The sequence below is a fragment of the Moschus berezovskii genome, chromosome 6 (assembly GCF_049115385.1).
Source record: "Moschus berezovskii isolate FMDL1 chromosome 6, NW_MosBer_1.0, whole genome shotgun sequence".
Classification (NCBI taxonomy): domain Eukaryota; kingdom Metazoa; phylum Chordata; class Mammalia; order Artiodactyla; family Moschidae; genus Moschus; species Moschus berezovskii.
The window spans coordinates 111339493-111356613 of NC_142465.1; the positions used below are offsets into that span (position 1 = coordinate 111339493).

The 17121-nt window shown below is 42.0% G+C and overlaps 1 protein-coding gene across 38 annotated transcripts in view; it reads left to right on the forward strand.

Annotated features, from left to right (window-relative positions):
* Positions 1–244: 244 nt before the first annotated feature.
* WNK1 (WNK lysine deficient protein kinase 1) overlaps positions 245–17121 on the forward strand; it is a 138680-nt gene continuing 121803 nt past the window's right edge. For all 38 annotated transcript variants that reach the window (XM_088837432.1, XM_055395266.2, XM_055395269.2 and 35 more), the window contains exon 1: positions 245–1157. In XM_088837432.1, coding sequence (XP_088693558.1) covers positions 393–1157 — 765 coding nt within the window. In that variant the 5' untranslated portion in view covers positions 245–392. The remainder of the gene's footprint in view (positions 1158–17121) is intronic.

Below are 17121 nucleotides of genomic sequence, written 5' to 3' on the forward strand. Positions count from 1 at the left end.
GCCTCGTCCGCCTCCGCGCCGAGCGGCCGCCGCTCTGGGGTCCAGCTCGCCCCGGGCCGCGGCGGTGGAGAGCCGGCCGTCGCCTCCTTCACTCGGTGCGGGCCGCCGCGCCGCCCCCATGACCGCGCGCCCCCGGCGCTCCAGCCCGCCCGTCCGCCGCTCGCCGCACGATGGGTGCGGGCCGTGAGGCGCCAGCCCCCGTGCCTCCGCCCCGCCGCCGCCCCCGACAAGCGCGCCTCGAGAGCCGCAGCGGCCGCCGCAGCCGGGCCCGCGGGCCCGCCTCCCTCTCGGGCCGCCGAGTCAGTGCCGAGTGAGGGGCCGTCGCCCCGCCGCCCCGGGCCGGCCCCTTTCTTCCGCGAACTCGAGCCGCCCGCCTCGCTCCCGCTCCCACCATGTCTGGCGGCGCCGCCGACCAGCAGAGCAGCGCGCCGGGCTCGCTGTTCCTCTCGCCGCCGGCGCCTGCCCCCAAGAATGGCTCCAGCTCGGACTCCTCGGTGGGGGAAAAACTGGGCGCCGCGGCGGCCGACGCCGCAGCCGGCCGGACGGAGGAGTACCGGCGTCGCCGCCATACCATGGACAAGGACAGCCGGGGGGCTGCCGCGACCACCACGACGGAGCACCGCTTCTTCCGTCGCAGCGTCATCTGCGACTCCAACGCTACGGCGCTGGAGCTGCCCGGCCTCCCTTTGCCGCTGCCTCAGCCCGGCGCGGCTGCCGTGGTCCCGCAGCGGAGCCCCCCGGAACCCCCGCGCGAGGAGACCCTGACCCCCGCCGCCGCCGCTCAGGTGGCCCAGCAGCCGCCCGCCGCCGCCGTCGCCGCCGCCCCCGAGGAGCCGGTCGCCGGGGGCCCGGCCACCTCTTCGGCCCCGGGCAGCGCGGGCAGAGACCGCCAGGCTGTCCAGCCCGGCCCCGCCGGGAGCCGAGAGGAGCCTCCATCATCGAGAAGTGGCAGCGGAGGCGGCAGCGCCAAGGAGCCCCAGGAGGAACGGAGCCAGCAGCAGGATGACATCGAGGAGCTGGAGACCAAGGCCGTGGGCATGTCCAACGACGGCCGCTTTCTCAAGTTTGACATCGAGATCGGCAGGGGCTCCTTTAAAACAGTCTACAAGGGTCTGGACACCGAGACCACCGTGGAGGTCGCCTGGTGTGAGCTGCAGGTATACCCTACCTTCTCTCTCTCACAGTGCTGTGGGTCCTACGTTTGGCTCGGCCACTTCGCCGAATTTTCCCTTTACGTGTCTTCCTCTTAACTGTTCGCTGCGAGTGGGGGGAAGCCAACTTTCGAAAGAGTCACCGGGATTTGGGGTGTTGGGACAGGTGAGGCGTTAGTATTGTAGCCAGAGATTCGCTCCTAGGGAAGGAGTGGTGAAAGTCATCCGGATACCAGCGCGTTGCCTCCTCGTCATTGTTTTAGCGTCTGGCAGGAAACGAAATGAGAGGGGAAGTTTTTGAGTTCGGAAAGTACAGTCCTCTTGCCTTGTGTTCATCAAAGGTCTGCAGTGATGAGCTGCTGGTGTGTTAGATGCATGTTTCCATTCCTGAGAACAGGTTGTCTTTTAAAATTAAGAACGACCTTGTTCACGAATGACCTTCTTATCTTAGTTGGTGGTCGCACCGGCATCTAATAAACTAAAAGAAGCTTCCTTCCCTGGATAGTTTGAGACTAGAAAGTTACAGTTGGGTCTTTGATATCGTTCCACCTAATGATGTTTAAGCAAGTTTTTGATAGCCGAGAGCTGGCGTTGTTATTAAAACTAGTGTGTCTTTAGCCCACTCGCTGTTCTGTGGGTAATACAGGAGCTCTGCTTTGAGAGTTGTGATGTCATTATCATTGTTTTAATCTTGTAAAAGATTTTTAAGCTAAACTTTCTCAAGGGTACAAATGAGTGAGTGATAAAGGCTTCATTTTTAACCTCTAGGAGATTTTCATGGTGTAAATAATGGTGTGTCATCCTGGTTGACAAGGATATAACGGGGTTTGGGCTACTTGTTGCTTGATCTGTAGCAGCTTGACTGAAGTTGTCCTCACCTATGTGTGTTCACATAGGTTATTGGAAGAAGCGGAGTTGAACTGAATGAAAAAACCACTGACATTATACGTGAAAAATGCCAGTATCCATAGTCTTCTGACAAAGGAAATGAACCAAGCTGAAATAGGATATGAAAATACCTGAGTGTTCTAGGAATTTATCTATTATCCGTATATGAACATTTAACCTTTTGAATGTCACCTTCCAAATGACCAAGGTCGTATCAAGTGTGAAGGAAAATTAACATGTGGAAGGAAGTAAACTTAAAAAACTGACAAGTTTTTTAGGAATATAATTTCTTAAATTTTATAGTTAGTGATACAGAACTTCTAAAGGCATTGTGAAATAAAAACTACTCAATTTGTAGTGTTTTAGAGTTGGGAAGGTGGTAGGCTTTTTTTTTAATTGTCAAATTATAACTTTATTCCTTGGTCATTCTTACTCAGAAACTTAGGTCTTATTTGTTTTGCTTTACAGACAGAGTTTTAGTTACAAGCACACACACACCTGTTACTTTTTTAATACTTCAGGTGCTTATTGCTACTGATCCTGGACTGTATTCTTTTATAGTTTCATATTTGAATAGGTGCTTTTTTAACAATTTAATCACCTCATTTAGTTACCTTACTCTCAAGACTAGACCCAAGTAAGTGTTGATAGATTAATTTTGTTAGTTTCAATTTTTAACTTTTAAGACTTCTCAGAATGTACTTTGCTTTGTCACCTGGAATCTTCAGATAGTTTATTACCTTGAAACTAATGATACAGTGGGGGAAAAAACCTTAATTTGTCTAATGTCACAATAATTTTGTCTAAGCTTCTCTTTTTTTAGAACTCATGAATTTTTGATTTTTGTTCTCTAGGCATGGTCATGGTTAAACAAAAAAATATCTTCTATGCATAACATTGCCATATTATTTTTATGCTAGTTTGGAATTTGGCTGGAGAACCAAATGAAAATGCATTGAGTGGTACCCTGCTTTGGAACCTTCCTTATATGATCCTACTTCTACAGTTTTCCATTTTTGTTTTTAAATTGTGATTATCTTAGTCCCAAGATCCTTTATAGCAGTAGTTGGACAGTATTTATAATGTTTTGGCCAAAACACTTGCCTAACAACCTACTCAGTGGGTTAGTGTTTGAGTTATTGTCTTTGGATCTAAATTAAAGGACAAGCCAAAGGATTACTAAATCATTGGGGAAAATATAAACTTTCTTTACGAAATGTATACTTATTACAATTTTTTCTGTAGGAAGACTGAAGAAACATTGTGTTAAGTTGTTGAGTTTAAAATGTCATGTATTAAAACTGGAAGAAATCTTAGGCTATTCTGCCCAGCTTCTTATTTGATAATTGAAGAACCTGAAGTTACAGAGTAACTTAGTTGTAAATGACTTGCTTGGGTTGATAAGGAATAAAATTAACTGGTTGCTGCTGCTACTGCTTCTAAGTCGCTTCAGTCGTGTCCGACTCTGTGTGACCCCATAGACGGCAGCCCACCAGGCTACCCCGTCCCTGGGATTCTCCAGGCAAGAACACTGGAATGGGTTGCCATTTAATCTAATAATTTGAGAAATGTTAAAGCATTTGTAGTCTAGTAGGTGGTTAATTAGTAAATCTCAGATGAAGCAGTTCTGTCTTGATGTGGAAGTTACTGTCAGATTTTTGGAGAAATCTGATCCTGTAACCCTGGCAGATTCCAGACTTATGATATGGGTAGTGATTTTATCACTTCAGATGGAGAAATAAATAGGCTTTTGGGGATGAAGGATGGGTGGGTGTGGTATGCAAGTCAAATTTGTTTCCATCGAGCCTATTTTTAGAGTCACAATATGCATAGTTATCTATTAAAACAAATACTGACTCTTAACATGGGGGTAGTACTTTGATACTATAGGATCTTAAGTGATAACTGAGATCTATTAAGATGCATATTTCCTTACCTGGTTTCACTAGGCAGGTGTTGTGCCTTAATTTTACTTCTCTTTTGGCTTGATCAGAAAATGTTGTTACTGCTGGACTTTACAGAATTTACATTGCCTTTTATAGGGAGGGTTTGTTTTTTGTTTTAAAGAAACATAGCATAGTTGCTTTAATAAAACATACACTGCGATTCAAATGATTCATTTACTTTAAGCACTTTTCTGCCCGTGCTGCTTCTAAATACAGAGTTCACTGGATATATTGATAAGATTGTTTCCAGATCTGCCTGAAAGGAGAAGTCAAATCATAAATTTTGATTAAACTCCAAAATACTTAGTGTGTACTTTTTTCTGGCTTTTAGCAAGTTAAGGATCATGTCTCATCATGAGTATATGATATCAATGTTTTATGAAAAGTTTTTCGATGGTGTAGAAATTTGTTGTGGTTCTGTGATTAAGAAACTATAACTTTGCTATTAATTCATTGAACTGTTATTCCCATTTTGAATAGTGAGGATTTTTCTTACCTTTAAAAATTTGTGCCACATTCCTTGGCTTTTAGGAATCTACTAACTTTTAGTCTCAGAAACGAAATTTCAGAGAATAGTCTTCGGAGTCTTTTTGTTTTTAAATTCTCAGAGCCACTGATTTGTTGGAGTATGGGCAAAATTCAGGTAGCTCAAGGGTAGCTGCTGTGCAAATTAAAGAATGGTGACTTGTTTGAAGTAATCCTTTGTCCCTTCTCAACAGGACAGAATAATAATTAAAGACAGGATAATTTTGGCTAGGTAAGAGTTTATTTAAAATATATGTAGATTTATTGTTTTAAGAAGTAACCTTTGTACAAGAGAAAGAATTATATTTAGGTTGATTTTAAAAAATATATAGTTCTTTGTCTTAGGGGCTTAAATGGTTTCCATTTTTCTTACCTTTTTTCAGACCTTTAGTATCACAATTGTTTGTAGTGTAAGAACTTGGAAAGAGAGATTGTTTTTGTGTAAAACAAATTGGGACTCGATTCATTGGAAGGACTGATGCTAAAGCTGAAACTCCAATACTTTGGCCACCTCATGCGACGAGTTGACTCACTGGAAAAGAGTCTGATGCTAGGAGGGATTGGGGGTGGGAGGAGACGGGGACGACAGAGAATGAGATGGCTGGATGGCATCACCGACTCGATGGACATGAGTTTGAGTGAACTCCGGGAGTTGGTGATGGACAGGGAGGCCTGGCATGCTGTGATTCATGGGGTCACAAAGAGTCAGACACGACTGAGCGACTGAACTGAACTGACTGAACCGAATTGTTGCCTGGTGACTGAGTTCATTTCTTGACATTCAGATTCTAGTGCAAGATCCTGGTCATTTAAAGTCATCTTGGTTAATCCCTGTGGAAACATTCAACTGAAACTGGGCTCTCATTTTCAGAAATCAACCTAAGTGTGTTATTTGTGTTTCCTGGTAAGTTAGTATTTTAGATAAAGCTGTAAAAGCTGCAAGAATGGTTATGTTCAAATTATAATTTCTGAAAATGTTCATATACTGTGAAAATTTCACAATAATTGGTTACTGGTTTTGCTATGCCAGTTCTTCATATTTACTTGTTGTTCGCATTTTGTATTTTGTTTGGTCCTGTATTAAAAATCAGGTGTGTGCAGGATTAGGTGGGACTTAGCATGACCTATAACTTGGATTTGGAAAAGGCACTCTTTTTCTGCAGTATAACACAGTGATTAAGAACTAAAATGCCTGACTTTCCATTCAAATCCTGGCTCAGCTAATGATTGTATAACCTTGGGTAAACTTCTGTTTTAGTTCCTTGCCTGTAAAGTGAAATGTAATGAGTGTCTATTTTACAGAGTTGTTGTGATGATTAAATTAGTATATATAGAAAACTTTTAGGACTGAGCGTGGCACATAAATATTAACTGTGATACTGCAGCATCTTTTTTTAGGCAACCTTTTTGAGGGTACTGATGAAAATTTTGATTTGTTTACATTTATACTTGAAAAATATAGCAAAACTCCATACTGTTGCTACCATTCTTACAGGAGAAATGTTGGAATTGAACATGGTGTCATCAGTGTTTTCACATCCTTTAGCTTTACCTGTCCTCTGCCTAACTTCCTCTTGTTAATTTCCTAACTTGTTGCTCCCAAATGGCAGTCTTTCTGAATGACTAGTTTCCAGAATTTGCTGAGATCTTTGCTCTTGGGAGCATTCTTACAGTTTTCTTCACATTGATTAAAAATCATTTACATTCTTTGTCTATTCCATTAGTCTTTGAACTCTTTGAAGACATAAGTAGATGCTCCATATACTTTGGTAAGTATTAAATTTTTTCTGTTATTAAGTTAGAAATAGTTGTAGATCTCAGGGTTTTTTCATCCATATGCCTTACCTTTCATTGGTCCACAGCAGATTCTCTAATCTTGTATTTTGAGATTTCACTCTGGTATAGTACAACACATATAGCAGAAACCAGCTCTGAGGCAGAAAACTTGGATTCTGTGTTACCAATTATCTGACCCTGAGTAAGGAACTTAACTCTGTAAGACTGATTTATTAGTAACGTGTCTTACTGACTTCACAGGATTGCTGAGGAGCAACTGAAATACTATGTGAACGTACTTTGAAAAATGTAAAGTATGATACTTCAAAGAAAAATCCATTTTGAAGGCTATTCATTATCACTTGTTACAGATTAATTATTTTAAACTTCATAGTTAGTTGGGTTTTAGGAGCATTTTGTTCAGTTTAAGGGTTTTATTAAATCTTAAGACAGCTTTTAGACTGAAGGGCAGCTTTTGGACTGAAAAGAAATTGCCAGCAGCTTTTCTTAAGAGTGTTTTTGTTTGGAAGAGGATTATGCCTTTGACAACTGGCAGGCTTAATTTTGTGTGTGGCTCTAAAAAGATTGGTTATTGATATGTTCTGCAGGAGAGAAGAAACTTTAGTATTTGCTTGGTTTTGTGGTTGACTTGATTGTAGAATATCTCTACCTTAATTTGTATTAATTTAGCTTTTCAGTGGGCTTTCACACAGAATTTAGTTTTTGATGTTCTGACTTCTTGGCGTTGTAAGATTGACATATTAAATGTGCTGTGCTAAGTTAATGTGCTTAATGATTTTTAGAAAAGAATCATTAGATAAGCTTTGTCATCACAAGCAAATACAGTTTTCCCTGAAATTTAAGAAATATTAAGAAATTAAGATTTTAAGAATAAGAAAATGTTGGGAAATCTGCTTGGTATAATCATATTCAGGTTAGTTAAGAAAATCCACTGTTTTTGTAGATGCCTTTTGAGCTGCCAGGTTGCAGTTTCTCAGACACAGATGATCTGTGTTTTGGTCATTGTGTACCTGGTGAATGGTGTGGAGTTAATCAAGTACTGATACTTAAACCAAACAGTGAGAAGTGAAATGAAGTAGTGAAGCACATCATTAACTGTTGTGCACATTGTCTCTGTTAGTTGATAGTAGACATGTTGTTTGAGGTAATGATAGGATTCTTTTCATGGCTAATGGTCTTGAGCCAGACGACATGATGTGCAGTCACCCTCCATATCTGCAGGTTCTGCATTCACAGATTCAACTAATTGTAAATGGAAAATATACTGGAAGAGAGAAATACCAGAAAGTTCCAAAAAAGCAAAAGTTGAATTTTCTGCACTTGTAGCAACTGTGTGTATTACATCGTGTTTACAACTATTTATGCAGCCTTTACATTGTGTTCGGTGTTATAAGTGATACAGAGATGATTTAAAGTATATGGAATATGTGTATAGATTAAATGCAAAGCATTACTACGAACAAAGCTAGTGGTGGTGATGGAATTCCAGTTGAGCTATTTCAAGTCTTGAAAGATGATGCTGTGAAAGTGCTGCACTCAATATGCCAGCAGATTTGGAAAACTCAGCAGTGGCCACAGGACTGGAAGAGGTCAGTCTTCATTCCAATCCCAAAGAAAGGCAATGCCAAAGAATGCTCAAACTACCGCACAATTGCACTCATCTCACACGCTAGTAAAGTCATGCTCAAAATTCTCCAAGCCAGGCTTCAGCAGTATGTAAACCGTGAACTCCCAGATGTTCAAGCAGGTTTTAGAAAAGGCAGAGGCACCAGAGATCAAATTGCCAACATCCGCTGGATCATGGAGAAAGCAAGAGAGTTCCAGAAAAACATCTATTTCTGCTTCATTGACTATGCCAAAGCCTTTGACTGTGTGGATCACAATAAACTGTGGAACATTCTGAAAGAGATGGGAATCCCAGACCACCTGACCTGCCTCTTGAGAAACCTGTATGCAGGTCAGGAAGCAACAGTTAGAACCGGTCATGGAACAACAGACTGGTTCCAAATAGGAAAAGGAGTGCGTCAAGGTTGTATATTGTCACCTTGCTTATTTAACTTATATGCAGAGTGCATCATGAGGAACGCTGGGCTGGAAGAAGCACAAGCTGGAATCAAGATTGCTGGGAGAAATATCAATAACCTCAGATATGCAGATGACACTACCCTTATGGCAGAAAGTGAAGAGGAACTCAAAAGCCTCTTGACGAAAGTGAAAGAGGAGAGTGAAAAGGTTGGCTTGAAGCTCAACATTCAGAAAACAAAGATCATGGCATCTGGTCCCATCACTTCATGGGAAATAGATGGAAAAACAGTGGAAACAGTGTCAGACTTTGTTTTTTTGGGCTCCAAAATCACTGCAGATGCTGATTGCAGCCATGAAATTAAAAGACGCTTGCTCCTTGGAAGGAAAGTTATGACCAACCTTGATAGTATATTAAAAAGCAGAGACATTACTTTGCCGACCAAGGTCCGTCTAGTCAAGGCAATGGTTTTTCCCGTGGTCATGTATGGATGTGAGAGTTGGACTGTGAAGAAAGCTGATCGCCGAAGAATCGATGCTTTTGAACTGTGGTGTTGGAGAAGACTCTTGAGAGTCCCTTATACTGCAAGGAGATCCAACCAGTCCATTCTAAAGGAGATCAATCCTGGATGTTCATTGGAGGGACTGATGCTAAAGCTGAAACTCCAATACTTTGGCCACCTCATGAGACGAGTTGACTCACTGGAAAAGACTCTGATGCTGGGAAAGGTTGGGGGCGGGAGGAGAAGGGGACGACAGAGAATGAGATGGCTGGATGGCATCACCGACTCTGTGGACATGAGTTTGAGTGTACTCCGGGAGTTGGTGATGGACAGGGAGGCCTGGCGTGCTGTGATTCATGGGGTCGCGGAGAGTCGGACACGACTGAGCGACTGAACTGAACTGAACTGAAATGCACCATTTTATAGATGGGACTTGTGCATCCGTGGATTTTGTTATCCATGGGGTGGAGGCTGGGGAGCGTCCCTGGAACCAGCCCCCTGCGGACCTTAAGGGGTGACTGTATTCATCTCTGTGGATTTTCTCTCTGCTTGGACTGGTGACTCATCCTGGGTTTTGGTAGACTTGGGAAATGCAACATCTCCTTAACATGCTGAAGAGTTTGTAGACATTATTGTATTTACATGCTCTTTGAACTGCCCATACACCCTTCCCACACAAATATTCAGCTGTAGGCAGTGGAGAGAATTTGAAGCAGAGAAGTAGATTTGCATAAAATTAATTGTGGAGAATTATTTAAGGAGTACGAATATGTAGAGTTTAGTTTTATGTATAAGTGTGAGATTTCTAGGGTCTGAACTAAGACAATAGAAGAGGAGTGGAATTTTTAAATATTTAGTAGAGAAAATGGGCAGGGTTTATTGATGAAGTGGAATTTGGAGGAAAAATGAAGCACAGGTGGGACGGTGGAAATAGAAAATGGTACTGTCGACTGAGGGAGGGAATAGCAAAGAATGGAAGGTTGGCCTTTGAGGGGAAGGGGTGTGGAGATGTATTTAGTTGACAGGAGTGTGAGGTGCTTGTGATACCTCCAGGATGAAGTTCAACCAGGCCATTTAATACATTCCTGAGGCTCAAAAGAATGGGTCTGAGGTAGATAATAGAGGCTGTCTGTATTAGTCATAGCTGAAATAATGGAAGTAAATGCAGTTATCTAAGGAAAGGATGTATATGAAGAGAAACAGAGGAAAAGACAGGGAAGAATAATGGGCCTAGGGAAAAATAGGAATAATTAAAGGGTGGGCAAAGGAAAAAGGAGCTCAGGGAGACTAAACAAAACAGCAGGAGAACAGAACAGAAAGAATAAAATTTCCAGGAAGGACTATAGCAGAGAAGTCCAATTAGCATAGTAGTAGTTGTGGAGAGTGGATGTTGGGAAACGTAGGAAAAAAGTGTGGAGATAAGTTTAGGCTGTTGAAATTGTTTATTGTTTTTGGCTATTAGGTCATTCACAATATTCTGCTGCTGCTGCTAAGTCACTTCAGTCGTGTCCGACTCTGTGCGACCCCATAGACTGCAGCCCACCAGGCTCCGCCATCCCTGGGATTCCCCAGGCAGGAACACTGGGGTGGGTTGCCATTTCCTTCTCCAATGCGTGAAAGTGAAAAGTGAAAGTGAAGTCGCTCAGTCGTGTCTGACTAGTAGCGACCCCATGGACTGCAGCCTACCAGGCTCCACTGTCCATGGGATTTTCTAGGCAAGAGTACTGGAGTGGCTTGCCATTGCCTTTTCTGTCACAATATTCTGGATGGTACCTAAAGGAGAGGGGAGATTGCATAAGGGGGGTGCACATAAATATCTCTAAGTCTCTGATAATATCCAATAAAGTTCTTTATCCTCAAAGCCTTACATGACTATTTAAATTTCAGTTCAGTTCAGTCGCTCAGTTGTGTCTGACTCTTTGTGACCCCATGAACCACAGCACGCCAGGCCTCCCTGTCCATCACCAACTCCTGGAGTCCACCCAAACCCATTTCCATTGAGTCGGTGGTGCCATCCAACTATCTCATCCTCTGTTGTCCCTTTCTCCCCCTGCCCTCAATCTTTCCCAGCATCAGGGTCTTTTCAGATGAGTCAGCTCTTTGCATCAGGTGGCCAAAGTATTGGAGTTTCAGCTTCAACATTAAATTTAAACTAATTAAAAATGAAACAAAAACTTTAAACTTAATACTTCAGTTTTACTGGCCATATTTCAAGTGATCAAAGCCACGTGTGGCTGCCATATTGGGTGGTACATATAGAACATTTCTATCATGGCAGAAAAAATTGTGGGTTAAGTTGTGCTTTAAAAAGCAAAATAGCTTTATTGAGATAAAATTCACAGCACAAAGAATATACAGTGTGATGCTTTTATAACTGAAGTTATACATTTAAAAAACTGTATTCTATTAATAATATAGTATTTCCTTTTTTGGAAAAGATATACAAAGGATATTACCACAAATTCACATACACATGCAGAGTTAACAGGGAGAGTCGGACACGACTGAGCGACTGAACTGAACTGAATGTTATGTCACATTCACTCCAGATATTTGGTGATATTACAGTTTCAGAAGAGTGGAAGATTTGCAGTGAGTTTAAAGAGTGGCTGAGGAAGAAAGGCATGGCAACCCACTCCAGTATTCTTGCCTGGGAAAATCCCATGAACAGAAGAACCTGGTGGGGCATGGTCCATGGGGTCAGTTTGGACGTGAAAAAAGTGACTGAGCACACATGCGCAAGGGCGGTTAAGAAGTAGAGTCAATAAGAGTAGGCCATTTCTTTAGACAAGTTTGAACAAATATGGGGCAAGAAAGATTGGGTAAGTAGAAGGCATGCTCTTGGCGAACATGGATAGATGGGCAGGGAAAGGTCTTTGAAAGTTGATGCTTTGAAATATAATAATTTGTCTGCTTTCTCTACCTCAGGTAAGAGTCTGTTCTAAGTCAGTTTCTGTTTTAGTTTTGGTTATTCTTTATGGATAGTTAAATTCAATCCAAAATAGTTTTTCATACTTCATATGCTGTTTGTCAACTAGTTTCTGTAATACTCAATTGTTGGGCGTGATGTGCTGATTCTTAAAACAGCTTGTTTCTCTCCATAGTTAGTCTCTGGCATTAATGCTGCATTTGCGTGTTAATCTGGTGATACAGACTTCATTAGTGGGGCATCTCTGAAATGACTGTCTGTGTGTGTCACTTGAGGAAGCAGATTTCACATGAAACTATTACAAGAAAGATTCTTAATTGTTACACTATTTCTAGAATGTGGGTGAAATGGACGTATGTACAGCAAAAAGCCTAAACAACTGCGTGAACTTCTTTAAACCCGTGTCTTTTTGAAGAGTGTTCCTTGCTAATTAATCTGGAAAAGTATTAATAATTACTAATACTTATCTAATAGGACTTTTTGGTGATTAGCATAGTCTTATGCCCATAGCATATTATTTGTAATTCTCAGAGGAACAGTACAAGGCAGATTTTTAAACATTTTATATTTGAGGAAACAAACACAGGTTTAATAACATGTTTAAGATCACATGGCATCTGAGTCCTTGTGTTTTTCCACTGCAAAATACTTCAGTTAAACTAGGAAGAAGTTTGAGTTATAGTGGAATTGAATTTTTTTGTTCTGTTTAGCAATTACAATTTGTTGTTGAGCAACTTACACCTTTTGTACTTTCAGTTCATGAAGTAAATCTCTATTTCAATAGCCTTTTATCCAGTTTACATTTGTAGATGCTATAAAGCGGGAGATGGTGTGTTTATTAACTTCTTGGTGTATCCTAAGTTTTTTATATATTACTTATATTGGTTATGATAGAGTTCTGTTTTATTTTTTATTTCTTTTGTTTATTTTTAATTTTTTGGTGGCTCCCTGCAATATTCTGGATCCTAGTTTTCTAACCTTGTATCAAACCCACAGCCTTTGCAGTGGAAGTGTGGAGTCTTAAGCCCTGCATCACCAGAGAAGTCCCTTGAACGTCTGTTTTAGACTTAAATCTTTGAGAAGGGATATTATTTTTAGTGGCCTCTGTGTATCACATTTCCACCTGATATAGACAGATTGAATGGTTATAGTGTTGGTGTGTCCTCAGTCGTGCAGTCATGTCCACCTCTTAGGCAAGAATACTGGAGTGGATTGCCATTTCCTTCTCTAGGGGATCTTCTCGACCCAGGGATTGAACCCAAATCTCTTGCTTGGTAGCTGGATTCTTTACCACTGAGCCACCTGGGAAACCCCTATAGTGTTGGTAAGATCTGTCTGTCTGTTGAAAGCCATGAGTTCACATTCATATCTCCAGTTCTAGAGTTGTTTCTAGCTTTCCCCTTTTCCATTTATATACACACCCTACTTTGGAGAGTGACATACTTGCTTATTATCCTAAATGTATGTATGAATTGGCATAATCTAGAAATACATATGTGGTCTTTGTTCCTGATTCCTGACAGGGCACCTAAAAGCCTTGAAAGTTCCAGAGGGATGGGAGTATTTTTTGTTCTCATGAGTTGATTCTTGACTGACTGGCTCAGAGATAGCTTCAGGGTAGGTGCCAGTCACCAGGAAGACCATGCCATGATTAGAGGGTTGGAGCTTTCAGCCCGTCTCCCACCCCACCCCCAACTTCTGGGAGTGGAGGAGGAGAGGAGCTGGAGATTGAACTACTCACCAGTGGCCGGTGTGATTCACTCAACCATGCCTAAGTAGTAAAATCTCCACAAAACCCCCTGATTAACAGAGTTTTAGAGAGCTTCTGGGTTCATGACCACTTCCAGGTGCCAGGAGGGTGGTACACGGTAGAGGGAGGGCATGGAAGCTGTGTGACCCTCCTCAGAGGCTATACCTTGCCCTGTGTATCTCTTCTGTTTGGCGGTTCCTGAGTTCTCTGAGCCACTCTGGCAAGTTCTCAAACCTGAGGAGGGGTGTCATGGAAACCCTGGATTTATTGGTTGGTCAGAAGTATAGGGACCTGGGACTTGCAGCTAGTGTCTGAAGTGAAGGCAGTGTTGTGGGACTTAGCATCTGCGGGGGTCCCTGCTGACTCCAGGTGGTTAGTGTCAGAAATGAATTGAATCAGTAGGACACCCAGTTGGTGACCAAAGAGCTGAAATCATTTGTTGGTGGTGTGAAAAACAGCATACAGTTGGTGTCAGAGAGTTGAGGATAAAAGAGTTCAGAATAGCCAGTCTCTTAGCTCCTCTGGGTTGAGGTCCCTCAGGCACCCTTCTCACTCCAGCAAGGCTCTTTGAAAATTAATTCACTTTCTGTCCTTTTATATTCTCTCGGCTGCTGCTTTTGGGGATATGGTACTGCTTTTTTTTTTTTTTTAAGGCTGCAGTAAAACAGGTGACATAAATTGCTATGAATTTGCTTTGTAATTGTAGAAGAATATTGCAGTAATCCAGGAGAGTTTTTCCTTCACCCACATTCATAATCATTTCCTGTAAATACAGATAACATCTGTATTTAATTTCTACTAGGAGTTAATTATATTAATTCCTATTAGGTTAGTGCAAAAGTCATTGCAGTTTCACATGAATTTTAAATCATTATAACTGGGCTCAAACACATCTTTATTAATCTAAATAGGAACCATTACAATCAGGTTTTTGCCAGTGAAAAGTAAGTTTTTTCCTGTAGCGTAAAAACAAAACAAGACCAGGAGCTGCCTGTGGCTCCTATCATGAGCTCCTTATTGCCAAATTCAGACTTAAATTGAAGAAAGTGGGGAAAACCACCAGACCATTCAGGTATGACCTAAATCAAATCCCTTATGATTATACAGTGGAAGTGAGAAATAGATCTAAGGGACTAGATCTGATAGAGTGCCTGATGAACTGTGGACGGAGGTTTGTGACCTTGTACAGGAGACAGGGACCAAGACCATCCCCATGGAAAAGAAATGCAAAAAAGCAAAATGGCTGTTTGAGGAGGCCTTACAATAGCTGTGAAAAGAAGTGAAAAGCAAAGTAGAAAAGGAAAGATACACCCATTTGAGTGCAGAGTTCCAGAGAATAGCAAGGAGAGATAAGAAAAGCCTTCCTCAGTGATCAGTGCAAAGAAACAGAGGAAAACAATAGAACGGGAAAGATTAGAGATCTCTTCAAGAAAATTAGAAATACCAAGGGAACATTTCATGCAAAGATGGGCTCAATAAAGGACAGAAATGGGATGGACCTAACAGAAGCAGAAGATATTAAGAAGAGGTGGCAAGAATACACAGAAGAACTATACAAAAAATATCTTCATGACCCAGATAATCATGATGGTGTGATCACTCACCTAGAGCCAGACATCCTAGAATGTGAAGTCAAGTGGGCCTTAGGAAGCATCACTACGAACAAAGCTCGTGGAGGTGATGGAGTTCCAGTTGAGCTATTTCACATCCTGAAAGATGATGCTGTGAAAGTGGTACAGTCAGTAGGCTAGCAACTTTGGAAAACTCCTCAGTGGCCACAGGACTGGAAAAGGTCAGTTTTCATTCAGTCCCAAAGAAAGGCAATGCCAAAGAATGCTCAAACTACCGCACAAATGCACTCATCTCACACTCTAGTAAAGTAATGTTCAAAATTCTCCAAGCCAGACTTCAGCAATACATGAACTGTGAACTTCAGATGTTCAAGTTGGTTTTTGAAAAGGCAGAGGAACCAGAGATCAGATTGCCAACATCTGCTGGATCATCGAAAAAGTAAGTGAGTTCCAGAAAAGTATCTTTCTGCTTTATTGACAGTGCCAAAGCCTTTGACTGTGTGGATCACAATAAACTGTGGAAAATTCTGAAAGAGATGGGAATACCAGGCCACCTGACCTGCCTCTTGAGAAACCTGTATGCAGGTCAGGAAGCAATAGTTAGAACTGGACATGGAACAATAGACTAGTTCCAAATAGGAAAAGGAGTATGTCAAGGCTGTATATTGTCACCCTGTTTATTTAACTTATATGCAGAGTACATCATGAGAAATGCTGGGCTGGAAGAAACACAAGCTGGAATCAAGATTGCTGGGAGAAATATCAATAACCTCAGATATGCAGATGACACCACCTTTATGGCAGAAAGTGAAGAAGAACTAAAGAGCCTCTTGATGAAAGTGAAAGAGGAGAGTGAAAAGGTTGGCTTAAAGCTCAACATTTAGAAAACTAAGATCATGGCATCCAGTCCCATCACTTCATGGGAAATAGATGGGGAAACAGTGTCAGACTTTATTTTGGGGGGCTCCAAAAATCACTGCAGATGGTGACTGCAGCCGTGAAATTAAAAGACGCTTATTCCTTGGAAGGAAAGTTATGACCAACCTATTTAGCATATTAAAAAGCAGATACATTACTTTGCCAACAAAGGTCCGTCTAGTCAAGGCTCTGGTTTTTCCAGTAGTCATGTATGGATGTGAGAGTTGGACTATAAAGAAAGCTCAGTGCTGAAGAATTGATACTTTTGAACTGTGGTGTTGGAGAAGACACTTGAGAGTTCCTTGGTCTGCAGGGATCAGTCCTGGGTGTTCATTGGTGAAGGACTGATGTTGAAACTGAAGCTCCAATTCTTTGACCCCCTGATGCGAAGAGCTGACTCATTGGAAAAGACCCTGATGCTGGGAAAGATTGAGGACAGGAGGAGAAGGAGACGACAGAGGATGAGATGGTTGGATGGCATCACCGACTCAATGGATGTTAATTTGGGTAAACTCCAGGAGTTGGTGAGGGACAGGGAGGCCTGGCGTGCTGCAGTTCATGGGGTCACAGAGAGTCAGACACGACTGAGCGACTGAACTGTAGCGTAAAAATCCATGCTTCAGGATTCAGCTAATTCTTGGAAAGCATTTTTTGCCTCCTGCTGGTTGTGGAAGCTTTTTCCCTGAAGAAAGTTGTTGAGAAGCTTAAAGAAGTGGTAGTCTGTTAGCAAGAGGTCAGGTTAATATGGTGGATGTAGCCCAGGTCATTCAACTTTTGAAATGTTGGTTGTGCCATGTGTGGTTGGTGGTGGTGTGGAGAAGGTTTGGGCTTTTTCTGTTGATCCGTGTTGGCTGTAGGTGTTGCAGTTTTCGGTGCATCTCATTAATTTCCTGAGCATACATCTCAGATGTTATGGTTTCACCAGGATTCAGAAAGCTATAGTAGATCAGTTGGGCAGCAGACCACCAAACTGACCATGACCTTTTCTTGGTGCACGTTTGGCTTTGGGAAGTGCTTTGGAACTTCTTGGTCCAGCCACTGAGCTGGTCATCATCGATTGTCGTATACAATCCACTTTTTGTCGCATGTCACAATCCAATCGAGAAATGGTTCATTGTTGT